The sequence below is a fragment of the Rhamphochromis longiceps genome, linkage group LG6 (assembly GCF_057381845.1).
Source record: "Rhamphochromis longiceps isolate RC_006_pf linkage group LG6, R_longiceps_female_GT1.1, whole genome shotgun sequence".
NCBI lineage: Eukaryota > Metazoa > Chordata > Actinopteri > Cichliformes > Cichlidae > Rhamphochromis > Rhamphochromis longiceps.
Window position 1 is genome coordinate 29,436,046 of NC_140562.1, and position 18,833 is coordinate 29,454,878.

General features: G+C 40.7%; 2 protein-coding genes across 4 annotated transcripts; both read right to left on the minus strand.

The window, feature by feature from the left end:
- Positions 1-1,562: 1,562 nt before the first annotated feature.
- Positions 1,563-8,647, minus strand: LOC146668245 (GTPase IMAP family member 8). Of its 2 annotated transcripts, XM_085410130.1 has the most exons (8): positions 8,574-8,647; positions 5,824-6,158; positions 5,498-5,608; positions 5,108-5,230; positions 4,266-4,728; positions 4,090-4,149; positions 3,663-3,997; positions 1,563-3,487 (listed from the first exon to the last, which is right to left on the minus strand). In XM_085410130.1, the coding sequence occupies exons 2-8, from the start codon at positions 6,154-6,156 to the stop codon at positions 2,027-2,029; spliced, it is 2,886 nt and encodes a 961-aa protein (XP_085266256.1). In that variant the 5' UTR covers positions 6,157-6,158; positions 8,574-8,647; the 3' UTR covers positions 1,563-2,026. The 2 variants fall into 2 exon arrangements, with proteins under 2 accessions (XP_085266256.1, XP_085266255.1); XM_085410129.1 differs by lacking the exon at positions 8,574-8,647 and having other exon boundaries at positions 5,824-6,165.
- On the minus strand, positions 6,142-17,744 carry hmgxb4b (HMG box domain containing 4b). Of its 2 annotated transcripts, XR_014912138.1 has the most exons (9): positions 17,547-17,703; positions 16,802-16,942; positions 12,126-12,165; positions 11,717-11,823; positions 10,729-10,785; positions 10,260-10,631; positions 9,354-9,476; positions 8,574-8,695; positions 6,142-6,158 (listed from the first exon to the last, which is right to left on the minus strand). XR_014912138.1 is itself a non-coding variant. In XM_085410131.1 (8 exons), the coding sequence occupies exons 2-8, from the start codon at positions 16,940-16,942 to the stop codon at positions 8,651-8,653; spliced, it is 885 nt and encodes a 294-aa protein (XP_085266257.1). In that variant the 5' UTR covers positions 17,711-17,744; the 3' UTR covers positions 8,575-8,650. The 2 variants fall into 2 exon arrangements, 1 of the variants encoding a protein (XP_085266257.1); XM_085410131.1 differs by lacking the exons at positions 6,142-6,158; positions 17,547-17,703 and adding an exon at positions 17,711-17,744 and having other exon boundaries at positions 8,575-8,695.
- Positions 17,745-18,833: the final 1,089 nt, after the last annotated feature.

The window sequence follows — 18,833 nt, forward strand, 5'->3', positions numbered from 1 at the left end:
AAAAGGCTGGAAAATTAAGCATTCCTAAAAAGACACTGCTGGAGGAACACTGAAAATAGGACAGTTACATGAATGTGTATAAAAACACCATCTGTTTCTCAGAGTTTCTCAGAAGCAAAGATGGGCTCATGTTTACTAATCAGCAAAAAACTGCATCTACAAACAACAATTTCAGAAAAATGTTCATCAACATAAATTTGACTTTGGATCATCTACGCTACATGGAATCAAACGAGTCTAAGAATCTGGAGAAATCTCTGTCAAGGCCAACAATTAATATTAGATGTCCATGACATTTGGGCTCTCAGGCAGCACTGCATTAAATACAGGCATGACTCTGTCATGGGCTCAAGAAGAGACACCATCGTCTTTGAGCGCAGTTCACTGTGCCATCCACAATGCAGCTTAGAGCTAAATCATGCAAAGGAGGAGACATATGCGAACATGATCTAGAAACACTGCCATCTTCTCTGGGCCAAAGCTCATTGAAAATAAACTGAGGCAAAGTGGAAAACTGATCTGTGGTTACACAAATCTTATTTTTAAATTCTTTTTGAGGATGCTGCATCCTCAAGACCAAAGAGGAGAGGAACCATCTGGCTTGTTATCAGGCCTCAGTTCAACAGCCCGGATCTCTGATGGTATGGGGTTGCATTAGTGTGCACGGAAATGGCTGATTTCTAAAAGGTATATGTGGCTTTTAGAACAATATATGCTTCCATGCAGATGACATCTTTTTTCCAGGGAAGCCATCGCATATTTCAACAAGCTGCAATAGATGCATACAGCATCTGTTACAACAGCATGATTTACTAGGAGAGGCTGGGTGCTTTCACAAACACATTTGGCACATAATGAAACAAAAAATATGACAAAGAAGACACATGACTGCTGAGAAGCTAAATTTATATACAAGATAGGACTTGGACATTGCAGTTTAACCATTTGTTCTCTGCCTTCTGTTGTGAATAAATTTAGTTTAACATTTCCAAACTTTTTGTTTTTTTTAATTTTAATCTTAAACTCTGTCCCTTTTTTGGAATAGGGTTCATAGTTCTAGCATACAATTTGATCTGTGTTAAGTCTTACACAGGTAAAATCATTTTACGGTCAATACCTCTGCTCTTCTGCATAGCTGCCTGTTTTTTCAAACTCTCCACCCCCAGCATCCACCTGTAGGCTACAGGGAGAAAAATATCACTTCTCAATTTATAAAATCAGCAGGATGAACTCAAGCTAGATGCAAAGTAACTATACTCTGATGCTATAATAAATAATTACAAATGCAAAATCTCTTACTGAACTGAATTTGACACATTCATTACGGCCTAAACCTGAATGTGAGAAGTAATGTCATAATGTTTGTAGTCATGAAGCAGGTTTCGCTTGCTGAAAATACTGTCAAAGATTTCATAAACGTGAAACCAACTTCAGTATATAAAGGTTAAAAAGTGAAAGACTGTCTATTGTTGTTAAATCAAAAATGTTCGTAAAGAATTTTTCATGCTCTGTGGTTCAGCACCAAAAACACACAAAAATGCAATGACTTTCTGATGACAACTTTTAATCAAAAAACACTGTGACCAATTCAGGGTATAATTTACAGAATTTCCATCAATATACAGATTTTAATATTCTTTTTACTCACTCGTTTTGTTAAATCACTGCCTTTGACATTATCAAAAATAGTCATACGTTTTATCATTCCTTTGCATATTTTGATGTCTTGCAAACATGTATCAACATTCAGAAAAGTATTTTCATTTATATATTATTGCTTCAATATCAATATGTGTAATTCATCTATTAATAAATGTCACACTCGTCTGTACTTATCGAGTGTCTCAATAAAACATGTAGCGATAAACTGAAGTTATAATCGTCTCAAATCAAATTCATTTTAAAGTATTTTATGCCTCAAAAATTACACAACAGTCAAAAAGCTGAAAATATTATTTCACAAGAAAAAAAAAAAAAGCACTTTTACATTTGCTATACATTTTATATACAAACATCTGTCAGTCCTTCATTCAGTTTTCAAAAAATTCTCTCCCCGTTTTCTCACTGCGTCGATGTTCTTGTTTACTGTTCTGTCAACGTTTCTTGCAGCGTCTTCTGTCTTCTCTGTTGTGCTTCTCTTGCTGAGTTTTCGCCTGCCCACCTCTGTTACTGCAGATCCAGCAGCTGCCCCAACAGCTCCGCCAATCACACCGCCCAAAAGCACACCGAGCACCAGACCCAGCAGTGCCCCGCCAATGACTACTTTGGGCACCTGTTTAGCTGTATTTCCAATTTTCTCCCACACTGAACTCTCAGCCACCATTTTGGCCCCTGCCTTGGCTCCAGAGCCTACTTTTCCCCACACGGGACTCTGTGCCAAATTCTTTGCCCCAGCTCCAATTCCAGCCCCGACACGCATGGAACTCTCTGCCATGACTTTGGCCCCTGAACCCACTTTTTCCCACATTGGACTTGCAGCCGCTGCTTTTGCTCCAGATCCCACCCATGCAGAACCATCTACCACTACCTTGGGAACTTTATTTCCTACTGCTTTGGAGAGATTTCCTGCAGTAACTCCTACCTTCTCCCACACAGAACTATCAACCACCATCTTTTGGACACTTTGTGCACTAGTGCCAACTTTTTCCCACATTCCACTATCTTTCATCCTCTGTGCTCCCTCTCCAACCCACACAGAGCTATCTGCCAACAGCTTGGGTAAATTCTTTGCACCCGTGCTCATCTTCTCCATTATGGAACTAAGTAGTGAAGGGGATATGGTCGAAAGTGTAATTGGAGGAAGACTCTCAATATTTGTAGTACTTACACTCATCTCGGCCTCATCCCTTGTTTTCTCAATATCATCTTCCGTCACTTCCTCGTCTACTTCAGAAACAGACTGCATGTAAGGATAAAGCTTTCGCCTTTCAGAGCTGAGTGGGCCAACATCCTCTACTCTTGCTAGGTTTTCGCCTCGTTTCTCTCTTGCCATCTCTTGCTGTTTCTGCCTCACTCTGTTCTCGGCCTCCTGAAAAGCAGGACAAGAATAATACTGCCCCCCGGCCTCCTTCACTGTCTGCTCCACCTTTTCTAGCAGGTCGGCAACATTGCTCTTCTCTCCCCCACCTCTTTCTGTCTCCAAAACATGAAATCTGTCCCCACATTTCTCCACAATCTTTAACAAATCTCCTCGCTGACCAGCAATGTATGCCTCAATGTTCTTATTTTTGGCCTTCCCACTTGCCCTGAGACGATCAGCGTAAGTAAAGAGGACCAAAGTGTGTCTCCAGACTGCTTCAGGCCCAAAAACAGCCTCTAGTGACGCAAGAGCCTGCAGCTCGGTCTTTGCAGGCTGGTCTAAGGGAACACAAAAGAGGAAGACATGCGGGCCGGGACTGGACAGAGCCACACAGGAGGAGATCTGAGCTCGCACCTCATCTGGAGTGCGCTCTGAATTGAACCAGTCTGGAGTATCCACCACTGCCACCTGCAGGTGACAGAGAAAATGCATGCAAAAATGTAAAGAGCTATTATCAAAAGCAACAAAACAAGAAGAGAGTATGAAACACTTTATTCTTTGAGATATTGTAATGGGTGTATGTTGAGATAAATAGAAAAAAAAAGACATCTTAGTAACTTAAAAACAAAAACAAAACACTAACCCTTCTTCCTTTAACCAATGCCTTCTTTTTCTCACACCATTGTGTGATTGCTATGAGGCTGTCTGGACGTGACTCAAAGGCTTCCTGCCCCAGTATTTCATTGCCAGCTGCACTCTTCCCTGATCCAGATCTTCCAAGCAACACCAGACGAAGCTCCGGAGAAGATGAGGACAATGAGGGGGAAGAAGGGGTTGAGCTGGATGAGGAGATCAAGGAAGGAGAGGCAGCAAAAGTTGGTGAGGAGGGGAAGGAAGAGGAGAAGACTGGCGAAAGAGGAGTAGTGGTAGGCGAACCCTCGGGTGATCTCTCTTCAAAGCTGTTAATTCTGTGGTGAACTGAAACCATCAGGTAAAAATCAGAGTCAGTGACGTATTAAGAAGTGAAGTGCTGATAGTGACATATGAGAGAGTGAAATCCTTTGACTTACAAGTAGAGATCACTTTTTGAGTTGATTTATCCTCTGACATTTGGGAGAGTATAGCTCCATCTAGTGGGGAAAAAGCAAGTTTTGCTCACTTTTGTCTTTTTTTTTTTTTTTAACTCTTCTAAAAGAATGAATCAGGGTACAATAATGGAGGACAGCACACGGTTAGTGGCATTTACCTCGATTCAGTTTGAAACTGGGTATCCTTTTTAACTCCCCGGTATCACAGAGCTCGGAGGATGGCTGTCGCTCTAGAGCTGGAGTTGAATAAAGGCTACTGGAGACCTGGCTCACCTTAACTCCTTCCACCATTTCCTCCATTTCTTCTCTTCTCCTCCTTGATTCTGTTGATATGGCACTGACATACTCATTGGACACCTGGCTCACCTTAACTCCTTCCACCATTCCCTCCTTTTCTTCCTGTCTCCTCCTTCTCTCTCTTGAAATGGCATTGAAGTACTCTTCCTCTTGACTTTCTGTGTTTGGGGTATAAGATGATGTGTGGGTCTTTTTCTTCTCTTCCTTTTGAGCCCTGAAACTTTCCATAAGTTGCTCCTTTTTTTCTTTCACCCGTTTTTCCAGCTCTCTATCCTGGACTGTTTTCATGTAGTATAACCCGTTTTTCCGCGCCATATTGTCCACCTGTAGATAAATAAACAAACAATAGTAACTTATTGCAGGAACTTTAACTCTGTTTTGTGAGTCACAGTTAGAAAACAATCACAATCGTCGCTAATATTCAAACCAGTCCAGACTACAACAGGGTGTGATGTGAAACTAGGCGTTCCTGGAAAAACAGCATGCATGCATGCGTACTTGCTCAGTAGTCTTAAAGAAACCATTAAAACAAAAAGCTCCAACCTATAGAGTATTTAAAAAATTCAATGCACTTAAGCAATGAGGAAGTCTCATCCAAATGATAAAATGTGTGAGGGCACGAACGCTCACACTTTTACTGAATCAGACAAACCCTTTGAGGAATGTTGCTTTTTGATAACTGTTTTTCACTCCTACTTCATACCTTTTCCAGCAGCTCACGGACCTGGTCCCTGTCCTGTCGCTGACGATTATTGATGACATGGTACCGTCCTCCGCAACCCTCAATTACCTGCCTCAGGCCTGGGTGCTCTTTCTGCAGGTACTCCTGTGAGAAAACAATGCAGCTTGTGTGAATTTATACCTGCAATGATTTGCATCACTCCTATATGTTATACTCCAAGAATAAGATAACCACCTAAAATATTACTGACAGCATATTTACAAAACCCAACACGAGATAACATTTATTTATAAATAAGGGGCCAGGTCGTAAGTTAATAGGTGAAACTATGCCGTTTTATAGTGGCACTAAGTGACTTTCCTGCTTTATAAAGATCAGCTTAAAGAGAGGGTAGGTGAACACCTCTCATACCTCCACTGTTTTTCCCATCAAGTAGTCCCCACAGGTCAGCATGACCATGGTGTGGTCCAGCACCTCCTGTCCAAACAGTTCCTCCAACTCTGCAGGCACACGTGTCTCCACCTGCGTGGGGAAAAGGCAAAGAGGAAAAATGGATCTAAACTGGTTACTGCTTGTTATGGAGATGTTTCAGAACATCTGTAACTTGTATATTTGGAACACATTTTTTTCCACTAGTTTGATAGATAGACATTTTTTTATTGAGTACACATTACAGACTGCAACTTCAACAAAGTTGAGCAACAGATGACATCACTAACGGGCAAGCCAAGACTAACCTCTGTGAATTGATTAACAGGCACCAGCAGCAAAATAGCATGTGGGCCTGGTGGTACCAGAGTCATTGCTCGCTGTGTCTCCTTTTTGACACCGTCCTCCATCTTGCCACCACTCCAGTACCATCTCGGTGCCTCCACCAGGGTCACATTCCTGCCTTCAATGAAGCCCTGCCGTAGCTGGCAGCTCCTGGAGGCACCGGGAGAAATGGGGGAAAGCTGGGCCAGGATAGTGTCCGCTAATGCTGTCTTTCCACATCCGATATTCCCCAAAAGAAGCAATCTCAGGTCTGAGGACGAGGATCCATAGTAGCTTTCTCTGTAGTGTTCACCCATCCCTGACATGAATAAAGGAAACAGGAAGGAGTCCAAAAAAACAAAAGAGAGAGAAATTGAGGACAGTATATCACCTGTGTTATTTGTAGGAAGCTACACCAACCAACCAAAATAAAAGCTGTCTTTTAATACTAGGTTTTATTGTTAGGTTTTGCCTAGACAAACTCACACATAACTTTACATGCAAATAAACCTGGAAAACAGACAACTGGATCAGCTGAGCAGGTTCAGCTAGGCAGATTTTATCAGTCAAGTTACTATTTTAAGCATCAAGTAATCATACAATCTTAACAGAAACGGATAAAATGCCATCTTAAACTTAACTTGAAATCTTTCTCCTCTATTCCCACACGAGTCTCTCTGCACACAGGATACCTACAGTTCCTTGTTGTGCATGAATGAACAAAAACTAAAGTAATTCACTGGTAGTTTCACTGGAAATGATTGTGGGTCACATCAATTTCATCTCAGTGTTTGATACCACACCTTGCCATTCCTGTCAAACAACATTCTGCCTGGACTCATATATGCAAAAAGGTACAAACCAAATCCATACTGAACAAACAGCAACGAGAGTTGATGAAGCATTTCAAATAGTGCTGTACTTCATAAGTATACTTGCTTTGGCACAAATTCTAAATTAGGCGTGAATCTATTGCTGAAACTGCAATAAATAGTTTGAGTTTCTGGATGTAGTTTGAGCTAACCTAACAACCTATTTCCTCAAATATGACACATTATATATCAACAATGTAGTAATTTCAATGTAATTTCAGTAATTAAAGTAATACAACTAAGAAACGTAATATGATTGCAATTAATCAACAAGTGCATAACATTAACTAATTTAACAATTAAGTCTCTTACACCAAGACAATCTTACAACAACAATTTAAGCAACAAGACGAATACTTACTCAAGAGTTTAAGGTCTACAAAGTTGCATTCATGTGTTGTCTTGTGTCAATACTGAGTTTTTTTGGTTGGCACTGGGTTATATTTCTCACGCAGACAACTTCAGTACATGCTAGTTCCCAGTCGACTGGCAAAAGCTGTCTGCTCAGATGAGGTGTCTCGCCTGAGCCACTCCCAAATTTAAACACATTCATACATGAGCGCACTCGTAAATATATTTTTTGATACAACAGGTTTCTCAGTTTGTAGGTTGCTAAGCAGTCCAACCTGGGGTGGAGGCAGTATAACCAGCTGCCACTGGGAATCGTTCCAAGATAGTTTTAACTACCACACCTATGATATGTCAAAACTCATAGAGATCTGTTAAAGGAGGTGTCCTTCATGGTTTGCAGTTGCTAAGGATATTACCTGGTCAACCAGGTCTGTAAATATGTTGCTGTCATAACCAGAAAGAAATGAAAGCATGAAGGCTTGTCACAGACAAACAAAGTTACAATGTAAAGACAGAATAAATGCAAGAGGAACATTATTCTGCTTCTTTTGTGTGTTACACGAATGGAAAATTTAAAATAAAATAATAAAATAACTTTTCTTCCTACGGAATCATGAAGCATAAAACTTCAAGTCTTCATGGCCTTCCATATGAGTAAGAGCTGTTAAGTTTCATTTCAACATCAAAGTAATTACAAACAGACCTCTTGATTAATGTCACTAACACTTAGTCATTAAGGATTCAAATGTTAACCTGTTTTCAGTAATTTGCAAAACAAGAAAATTGCTCTTTCAGCATATATTCATGGCTGTGATTAAAGTAGCTGGGTAATATTTACAGATTTGCACACATCCCCACAGCTTCATCCTCAAATATTTTCTTGTATTCCCACTTGCTAGTACTTGGCTGGATCCCCTTGCCTTGGTTCTGCATGGCAAAGTGTCAACAAGTTGCTGGAAATATTTCTCATAGTTTCTGGTCGATATTGATATGATCGCATTGTACAGCTGCTGCAGATTTGTTGGCTGCACATCCAGGATGTGGCTACTGAATTGACTACTGACCTGGTGACTGTGGATGACATCCGAGTACAATGAATTCATTGTCATGTTCAAGAAACCAGCTTTTTCTCATCTCATCAAGAACATTTTGTAAGAATATTTAAGTTGACTATACATACCCATTCTGTACAAACAAAACATAAGATGGTATTCATGTACATTTATTATTGAGTTACCAGGCAAATGTAAATATGTGATGCCTGATCTCTACTGTGAATTACCCACTACTTCTAATGTTTTCCAAGTACACAAGACATCTCTATCACTATTCATTTAATTTAAAAAGTAGAGTGTTCAAAAATCTTATCTAATCAAATAGTTAATGCAAGGCATTTAATTTGCATTTTAAACATAATTAACATATGTAATTAACAAAAAAAATGTCCTTCTGAAAAAAGTTCACTTCAAAGTTCAAAGTGCAGGCAAATTCTCATAACACAAAACTCTTACTTTTCAAGTATCAACTACCAGAAAAATGTTTTTCAGGTTATCATTGCTGTGTAGAGCCAGTAGGGGTCTCCTTTTACTCACAGGCCAGGCATCACATACGCAATGTTATCCAAGGTGGAGGCCTTTAAACAAACAAGAAAAGCATTCACAAAGGAAAGAAAATCAAGGAAAGAGGAAGCAAAAATGCTGATTGCAACGATATAATAATAAAGTGCATTTAGGAGCACATGTCCAAATAAAACAATAAAATTACCGCAAACTTGTTTAGTTTTGTTGAGTCTATGGAATGGGTTACGATGTTTACACTGTAGCTTCAGTTGTTTGTAAACATTTGCGTTTTATTCCTTGGTATTATTTTTAACCTTTTGAAATGAGTTTTTCCCTTTTTTGATTAAATCTCTCCTGGATAAATATTTCTCTTTGGCTTAAATGGCATTTGTTAGGTGCAAATTCGAGATGTTTAGAATAGGTATTATAGTACAAACAGTACATTGTGACAGCAGCTTTGATTAGTGGAACAACAAATAAATCAATGCTGAACAATAAACACTGACAGGATAAGTACCGCTACAGTTATTGGACTTTGTCAATACCACAAGTTTCATTCATAACAGCGGCATTGTGTCAACAAAGTAAAGCATAAATCTGCAGGCGTTTTTCCTTTAACAAACAATATACTGGAAGTTCACTACAATAATTTCACCAAGGTGAAAGCATGTACACATAACAACATGTAAAGGATATGATGTGTATGCACCATAAATTGGCAGCAATGCTTACCAGTGTGTGTTGTGTGCAGCTCCTCAGCTCTGGTATGTGCATAGTGAGGCCGGTAAGTGGAGCCATAGCACACAATAGAGAGTCCAAGAGTAGAGACAAACTACTCGACATGCACACCATTTTCTGCAGAGATGCACAGAGAGCCCTGTATCACCCTATAGTGCAATGAATAAGTTGCATGCTTTCCAGTAGTCTTGATAAAACAGTGTAATGAGCAAACTTTTAATACTACATGACCACCCCCCAAACACACACACACACACACACACACACACACACACACACACACACACACACACACTGCTTCGTCTGTAGCAGCTTTATTGCTTTTCAGTCAGTTTAACCTCTTGATATTTTTTCGCACACTATTGTTTCATCTTCCTTTGTAAAATGAGTCACTCTGCTGACAGTACACTTATCTATAATAGTGACTGGTTAGAGACTGCCAACATTTTTCACCCTAGGTTAGCGTAACAAGTTGATAACCAGCCTCATGTGACCGTTTATCCTGATTGCCAATGTTAAAACAAGTTAATCTAGATAAGGGAAAGATAGCTTGGCTATGTTAAACTCGCTTTGTGAAAACAGACCTCTGTGAACCAGTTTGGAATATAGACAGAAAAAGATAAAGAAAGCACCACGTTGTAGGACTGTATAATGTTTCAACTCCCACCAACTATCTTGGGATACACTCCAACTATCGAGGCCTTCACAGTATCTGTTTAAGATCAAAATCTCTTCTATGTTTACTTCTGATTAGCAAAGATATAAAGTAGTTCTGGTTCTGGGACCACTATTACCCCTTATTTCTGAATTTATACAAGCAAGATGAAGAATACATGTGAGAGATGAACAAACGACATTAAGTGTCTTATAAAAAGATTTTTTTTAATTGAATCTACTCACATCTGTCTCCTGGAGATGGTGTCCAATCAGGGATAACGATTCTCCCAGGAGGTGAAGGTAAGCTGCAGCACTGGCAGGATCCTGGTCAGAGCAGCAGAGACTCTTGGGGGTGGACATTAGAGGGTCTGTGGCTGAAGTAGTGACACCACATATAAAACCAATGGGACTACATGAATCAGTCATGAAGCTAGTCATCGTGGAGCTAACAGTAGTAGAAATAGCTGTCAGTGAACTAGGAATGGGTGTAGAGTGATGAGGCCAGTTGCCTACTGGAGAGACAGAGGGGCTGGCAGGTCCGTTACTGGGACAATCTGCCCCATAATGCTGGCTATTAAGATACACCAAGTACTCCATCATGGGACCTGGACTCCTCTGAAAGAAAACGAAAGGAATACAAAACGTAATGATTAAATGTGAGATTGGGAGATATAGAGTACTTGGCTATAAATCATAAATTACAAAACATTACCAGACTAATGTTTCCCTCTGCATTAAAACATGGATGCAACAAGTTTTCTTGGATACGCTACAAAGAAAGAAGTAGCCACAAGGTTAGAAGTAAAAGGATAAAGTCCTGTTTTTTGTTTTGATAGATAAAGATTTGAAAAAAAAAAAATTTAACCATGGTGGGTAAAAAGAAAAATATTTGGATGTGTCTGTTAGGGCTGTTCGATATAACGATATATATCGGATAACGATATAAAAACGTCTATCGTTTCATTTTACGCTATCGTTTGTTTCGTGGTGTCGCAAAAATAAACCCTTTACGGCAATATTTTTTCATCGTTTTAATGGTCACTGTAGTGGCTATATTAATTTCTTAAAGTTCTCTCTTTCTCTTATATTTTATATAACCACACTAAGGACGGACAAGCGCCTGTTTTTATGCGTTGTCGTTAGCAACAACGACGGTAAAACCATCGCGTGTCCGCTTGTTTATGTTCCACATAAACCTTTCACAATAAAGCTCAAGATCCTGTTGAGACTTTTCAAAATATTTACGAATGAGAAGTAAAAAAAGAGCCGGCAGGTGCTAAAAAATAAACCTTAGACTCAAACGTTAGAACAGGCTGTTCCCCGCAGCACGTTGTATATTGGTTTCTCTTCTTCTTACTTTAGCACCTTTGTGGTTCAGCTACCCAATTTCACTGTGCAAGAAACTGCACAATGACAATAAAAAGCTCTAAGTCTCTAAGTCTAAATACTCACAAAGAAAACGGCGGCTGTTACAACTTATGTCTAAAAATGTATAGTTTCATGCATCGGTTAAAACACTCGACTCCAGCTACATGACGCGCAGCTGGAAACACTTCCCGCAAGTCGAGCTGCCCGAGATTCACAGAATTTACAAAAATGTTATATTTTTGTGATTTATATCGTTATCGGGACGATAGAATTCTTATATCGGGATATGAGATTTTGGTCATATCGCACAGCCCTAGTGTCTGTTTTATCACCTCTTCTCCTCTCACTGTCCATCTGTCCTGTGACACACAGACTGGATATTCATGGAGGAAGCCTGAGACGTCTGCTCCATGAGGTTTGTGGTCTATACCACTACTACCTGCAATTAGGGGACAGAAGAATCATAAACAAATGCATTAACATATAATTCCCAGGTTAAGCCAAAAGTGTACATTTCCACCTTGTTATTTTTATACTCTTAACACCTTATGAAATACTGTGATGATCAGGATTTTATGTGCATTAACATGCTATAAATGAATTTCTGATAAATAATAACGTTTGTTAAATAAAATATCCTACTTTTGCAACCTTAGACATTGTAGACACAGAGATGTCAAATAAAGTTGCATCAGAAACAAACATATCACAGTGTAATGTACACAGCTGCTAAGGCCTTACCAATAGGTGGTATGTTCTTGTTCAGGGAGCCACTTTGTTCCTGGAAAAATTACAAGCACTTACATGACTTTTAACCCGTTAGAAATATCAGTATAACGCATGACTCACACTATAAAACAAACATAGTGGTGGTTTAAAGGTACTGGGGTGCAATGATTGTTAAATTCTGCAACAACACACATGATTGTTTAATCAATTTTGTCCATAGCCAAAGTTTTTTTTATTTGTTTATTCTGCATTTGTATTTGTTTATTCCCTCTTTTATACCAGGACCACAAAGAAATCTTTCTTACTTCAAATAAACGGCCCTGTTTTTCCTCTTCACATTATCTTAACATTTAGCCAGCACCTAACTGATGCTGACATTGATGGAAATATAATTGCGTTCCTCCAGTGTCATCACAAAGCAAGAACCGAATTATAAAATTGATTGCAACAATCTTTGTGTTTTATGGTTTTATAGACAGCTGAGGCGAAACACTTTTTTCGACCACTTCTTTTAGGGGTCACCACCACAGTATATATGATCTGGCACCATCTCACCCCGTCTCTAGCACTGCATCCATGGATCTTCCCTGTGGTCTTTCTCTGTTCTTCCTGCCTGGCAGCTCTATTCTCAATATCCTTTGTCCAGTATATCTGCTATCCCTCTTCTGCACATCCAAACCATATCATCCTTGCCTCTCTTACTTTGCATTCTCTCCTTTTACCAGTCAAGCTCCTTACATTTAAAGACCCTACTCTCACCTCCACATTCAGGCCTTTCCTTTTCTATGGATGACTCTGAAGACTCCTTCGCCCTTCCTCTTCCCTTGCCTTCAGCCAACAGTGGCACAGTCTCCACCACAACCCTGCTGGCAAACAGCACCGAAGGCGGTTGTTGTTAACCCGATCTGTCCTGTCAGTATTATTGATGATCTGTATGTTTGATTTGGCAAAGATTTTATACCCAATGCCCTTTCTGCTCCCCCCCCCCCATTTATCTAGGCTTGGGCCCAGGCACTAACTGAAACAACAATTACCAAACTGTAATTAGTCTAAAAATCTAAAAGTAAATGGTCTGCATTTGTATAGCGCTTTACTTAGTCCCTATGGACCCCAAAGCGCTTTACACTACATTCAGTCATCCACCCATTCACACACTGGTGATGGCAAGCTACAGTGGGGCAAAAAAGTATTTAGTCAGCCACCGATTGTGCAAGTTCCCCCACTTAAAATGATGACAGAGGTCAGTAATTTGCACCAGAGGTACACTTCAACTGTGAGAGACAGAATGTGAAAAAAAAATCCATGAATTCACATGGTAGGATTTGTAAAGAATTTATTCGTAAATCAGGGTGGAAAATAAGTATTTGGTCACCTCAAACAAGGAAAATCTCTGGCTCTCACAGACCTGTAACGTCTTCTGTAAGAAGCTTTTCTGTCCCCCACTCGTTACCTGTATGAATGGCACCTGTTTGAACTCATCATCTGTATAAAAGACACCTGTCCACAGCCTCAAACAGTCAGACTCCAAACTCCGCCATGGCCAAGACCAAAGAGCTTTCGAAGGACACCAGGAAAAGTATTGTAGACCTGCACCAGACTGGGAAGAGTGAATCTACAATAGGCAAGCAGCTTGGTGTGAAAAAATCAACTGTGGGAGCAATCATCAGAAAATGGAAGACATACAAGACCACTGATAATCTCCCTCGATCTGGGGCTCCACGCAAGATCTCATCCCGTGGGGTCAAAATGATCATGAGAACGGTGAGCAAAGATCCCAGAACCACACGGGGGGACCTGGTGAATGACCTGCAGAGAGCTGGGACCAAAGTAACAAAGGTCACCATCAGTAACACACTACAACGGCAGGGAATCAAATCCCGCAGTGCCAGACGTGTTCCGCTGCTGAAGCCAGTGCATGTCCAGGCCCGTCTGAAGTTTGCCAGAGAGCACATGGATGATACAGCAGAGGATTGGGAGAATGTCATGTGGTCAGATGAAACCAAAGTAGAACTTTTTGGTATAAACTCAACTCGTCGTGTTTGGAGGAAGAAGAATACTGAGTTGCATCCCAAGAACACCATACCTACTGTGAAGCATGGGGGTGGAAACATCATGCTATGGGGCTGTTTTTCTGCCAAGGGGACAGGACGACTGATCCGTGTTAAGGACAGAATGAATGGGGCCATGTATCGTGAGATTTTGAGCCAAAACCTCCTTCCATCAGTGAGAACTTTGAAGATGAAACGAGGCTGGGTCTTCCAACATGACAATGATCCAAAACACACCGCCTGGGCAACAAAGGAGAGCCTCCGTAAGAAGCATTTGAAAGTCCTGGAGTGGCCTAGCCAGTCTCCAGACCTCAACCCCATAGAAAATCTGTGGCGGGAGTTGAAAGTCCGTGTTGCTCGGCGACAGCCCCAAAACATCACTGCTCTCGAGAAGATCTGCATGGAGGAATGGGCCAAAATACCAGCTACTGTGTGTGCAAACCTGGGCCCTGTGCTTCGTACGTCGCTTACTACATCCAAGATTAAATGAAACATCCAAGACCAAATCATCGCGCTAACTCTGAGCTCGCTATTCCGGTTCCCCGAACACACCTGTTGTTGACGATTAGTATAGCTGGATGAAGTAATGTGAGATCACTGGGTGGCCCAACAGGGGCTACGCATCGATAGTAGAAACATTGATCGGCAACCCTTTGATTGGTCGGCGAAAATGTCGAAGGAGCGCCCTCGGTATTTTTCGGCAGCAGAGCAAGAACTCTTGAGTGAGGGATTTCAGGAGTTTCAGAGTTTAATTAAAACGCAAGGGAACACTGCAAAGGCTGCAAAAGCAAGGAGAGAGGGCTGGCAGAAAGTTGCTGACAAATCAAACTCGTAAGTAATTCAATAATAACAATAATAATGGAGTGGATTTATATAGCGCTTTTCAAGGCACCCAAAGCGCTTTACAATGCCACTATTCATTCACTCTCACATTCACACACTGGTGGAGGCAGCTACGGTTGTAGCCACAGCTGCCCTGGGGCAGACTGACAGAAGCCAGGCTGCCATATTGCGCCATCGGCCCCTCTGGCCAACACCAGTAGGCGGTAGGGTAGATTTATCATATCACACCATATTATCCAATATTATATTACATTATATTATATTATAATATGTTATATTATATCCCCTTTCACATTAGAGCCACAACAGGACCCACTAGAACATGGGAACAAGTAAAAGTGAAATATAAGAATATTCTACAGAATGGTAATATTTATCACTTATATTGCTTGTCGTCTCTTGGAAAGAGACCCTGGAATACTCTGTTTGTTTGTTCATAACAGCAACCAAGAAAAGGGCAGAGCAAAAAAAAAGACAGGTGGTGGTCCTGCACCCCCTCGTCAACAAGTTGGTTAAGTGAATAATACCCTCACGGGAAAATCGATATCTCTCTATGAGCACACTGTCGCGCTGAGCTAAAGGATCCTGTCTGTCCCGCAATATACGCTGAATTCTGAGGACTCTCCTTATCAATCTTGCACCTTCCGCAATGGGTTGCTCGCGTAAACGGACAGGATATGACTGCGACAGACTTCCCAAATCCACCTTCGCTTTTATAGCCGTGGTCTCTCATCTTGATTACACGAAGTAATTTACAATTACTACTCTGAAATATGAATTACATCTGTAATAATCACATACATGTAATAGAATGTTAATAGTACATTTCCCTTTTTTAGGGAATGACCTGTATGTATCTGTGTGAAATCAATAAAAGGATCAAGTGCTGCATTATCTTTAGTTACATTGATGTTATTTATTTATGGTGAAACAGTGGTGGAATATCGCTGTTGCTTTCGTATGAATGACGCGGACATACCTGCGTGGCCGCGATCTAATCCTGTTTACATAAAGTAAACCTGCTCCCCAGCAGGTTTACGCTTACGGCTCTGTTGCTATGACAGCAAGTCCCGGATGGGCTTCGGGGAACCGAACGATCCAGGATCACGCGAAATCGTCAACAATCTCATCCAGCTAACTCACTTAGCGCGGTACGAAGAACAGGCCCCTGGTAAAGACCTATAGTAAACGTTTGACCTCTGTTATTGCCAACAAAGGTTATGTTACAAAGTATTGAGTTGTATTTTTGTTATTGACCAAATACTTATTTTCCACCCTGATTTACGAATAAATTCTTTACAAATCCTACCATGTGGATTCATGGATTTTTTTTTTTCACATTCTGTCTCTCACAGTTGCAGTGTACCTCTGGTGCAAATTACTGACCTCTGTCATCATTTTAAGTGGGGGAACTTGCACAATCGGTGGCTGACTAAATACTTTTTTGCCCCACTGTATATTGTAGCCACAGCTGCCCTGGGGCGCACTGACAGAGGCGAGGCTACCGGACACTGGCGCCATCGGGCCCTCTGACCACCACCAATAGGCAACGGGTGAAGTGTCTTGCCCATGGAAGGACACAACGACCGAGACTGTTGGAGCCGGGGCTCAAACTGGCAACCTTCCGATTACAAGGCAAACTGCCAACTCTTGAGCCATGACTGCCCAGAAAAGTACACAAAATGTAGCACAGTTAAAATTCAAAGATGTTAAAAAGACAGCGTCCCTGCAATGGAATATACACTGCACTGCAACTCTGTGCAGAAACATGATTCAAAAATCCCCAGAATAGTGCACCTGGTGAAGCATCTTGGTGCTATGCTCCTCTGCATCTGATCCTGCTTCCTCCAGGTCCTCAACATCCATCAAAAAGTCTTTGTATGACCTTTTGTTTTCTCTGTGGGTGCATCCACTCACTATTTCTGCTTCACCATCCATCTAGACCAACAGAAGAGAGATCAATGATTCAGACAGCAGGAACTCTAAGTACAGTGAAGTTGCATGATAACACAGTAATGTGAGATAAAGTTGAGCATGTACAGTCTGCTTATTTAATGACCACTTCATATACTTTCTGTTTACTGCGAGGATTTTAGATGGAATATGCTCTGAAGTTTAGTCTGACCAAACATGAAGGCTGGATAAAGCTAATAAAAGGTTGCAGCAGCTAATAAAAGGTTTCAGCAGGGACTCGCCGTCTCTCTAAGGTTTATGGGCCTAAATTGCTGAAGATAAAACATTCTCACCTGGGCGAGTAAATGAATAGCTCACCTTCAGCAGACTGCTGACTGTGCAAGGCAAATAAATGATCTAAGGCTAGTGCTAGCTAGACGCTAGTTATGTGTGCTAGCTAGTGAGGAAAACAAGTTGTTTTGAAGTCCTCTGGTTCAACATTAATTTAATGTTTGTGATAATAGCAGTTAAGCAGTGGGCTTTCTACTATGCCCAAAACAGGGGTTGTCGAAGCTTGTGGGTTTTTTTTAATCTAAAATAAATACAAACTGATAAGACCGAGCAGAAAACAATCTCAAACACGTCTCACATCGATGTCTGTCTTCCTTTCGTTTTGTTTCCACGTTTGACTAAAAACTATCCTTAATTCCGGAAAATGCCGGATTTTGGTCCGGTAACATGAAGCACACGACCTCTAACAAGCTCCTAAATCTCGGGCCAGCTCTGTCACAGACATTCCTGTGGTAAACTCACTGTGCTGCTCAGCTGTATACGTGTGAAGCAAAGCCTGCTGACTCACGTTTAGCGCCCGCCCTCCCTCTCTGTCGGTCACTACGCTGTGCTGAGTCACGTTAAGCCCGAGTGAAGCTTTGTGATTTTATACCTGCAGATGGCTGAGCAGATGCACGGCAGTCTGCAGTTTAGTGGCACATTTTTCAAATCATATATAACATAGAGTTGTGCTTTTTTATGTTATTTTTTTGTCCATGTAGGTTATAATTACGCATTGAAACGTTTGGCCTTTTGACAAAAAACAGATGTAGCGGTATTTTTTCATCGCTTTGTCTCAACTGATTTCAAGTAGTCACGTATTTTAAATGCCATTTTTATTTAGGCCTTTACATAAAACGTCTAAGCACAGTTTATAGTCAAAGCTATGTAGACACCCATATGACAAACATACCTTATTTTCACTTAAAGTGAATATATGATAATAATCGTTCTTTATAAAAGACCAAAGGTTTAAGCATACTGCCAACCACGTACAGGCTGGGAGTTGTTTCGCTGGAAGAGCTGCTCAGAGTGAAGCGGTTTTCTGTTTCCTTTGCCTCAAGATGGCTCTATAAATAACTCAAATTAAACTAGGTTGGACAGTAGTGTGGTTCCAGTTTTGTTCCTGTAGTTCAAGACCTCTGACCTTTACTCCTTCAAGCAGCTTCTGAGGAAAATTAAAATTGGGAACACTTTGCTGACTTCTTTTAATGTTGCAGATTGCAAAACCCCATGAAAAGATTTCTGAGTAACAGTTCTAGGAGGGGTCCAATAGGATGAAGATAAAAGCAGTGACGCTCTTTTAGTGGATGACAGAAGATTTTTGCAGATTATAATCTCTTTTAGATACTTGCACTATTAGGCAATCAAGGATGAAGACTTCCCAGAAGGGTAGAGGCTGTTTACAAGAGCATATGAATTGATCACATCTGTATATAATGCTCAGAGTCACAGTCACTCATGAATGACATATTGTGGAAGAAATAATTTTAAAAGCTTTGTTTTATTTCAGGCTAGTCACAAATAAGTTTTGGGCTTAACTTTTGTGTGTAAAGATGATATCAGTAGCTTTTTACTATTGTTTACATGGACTAAATGAACAGTA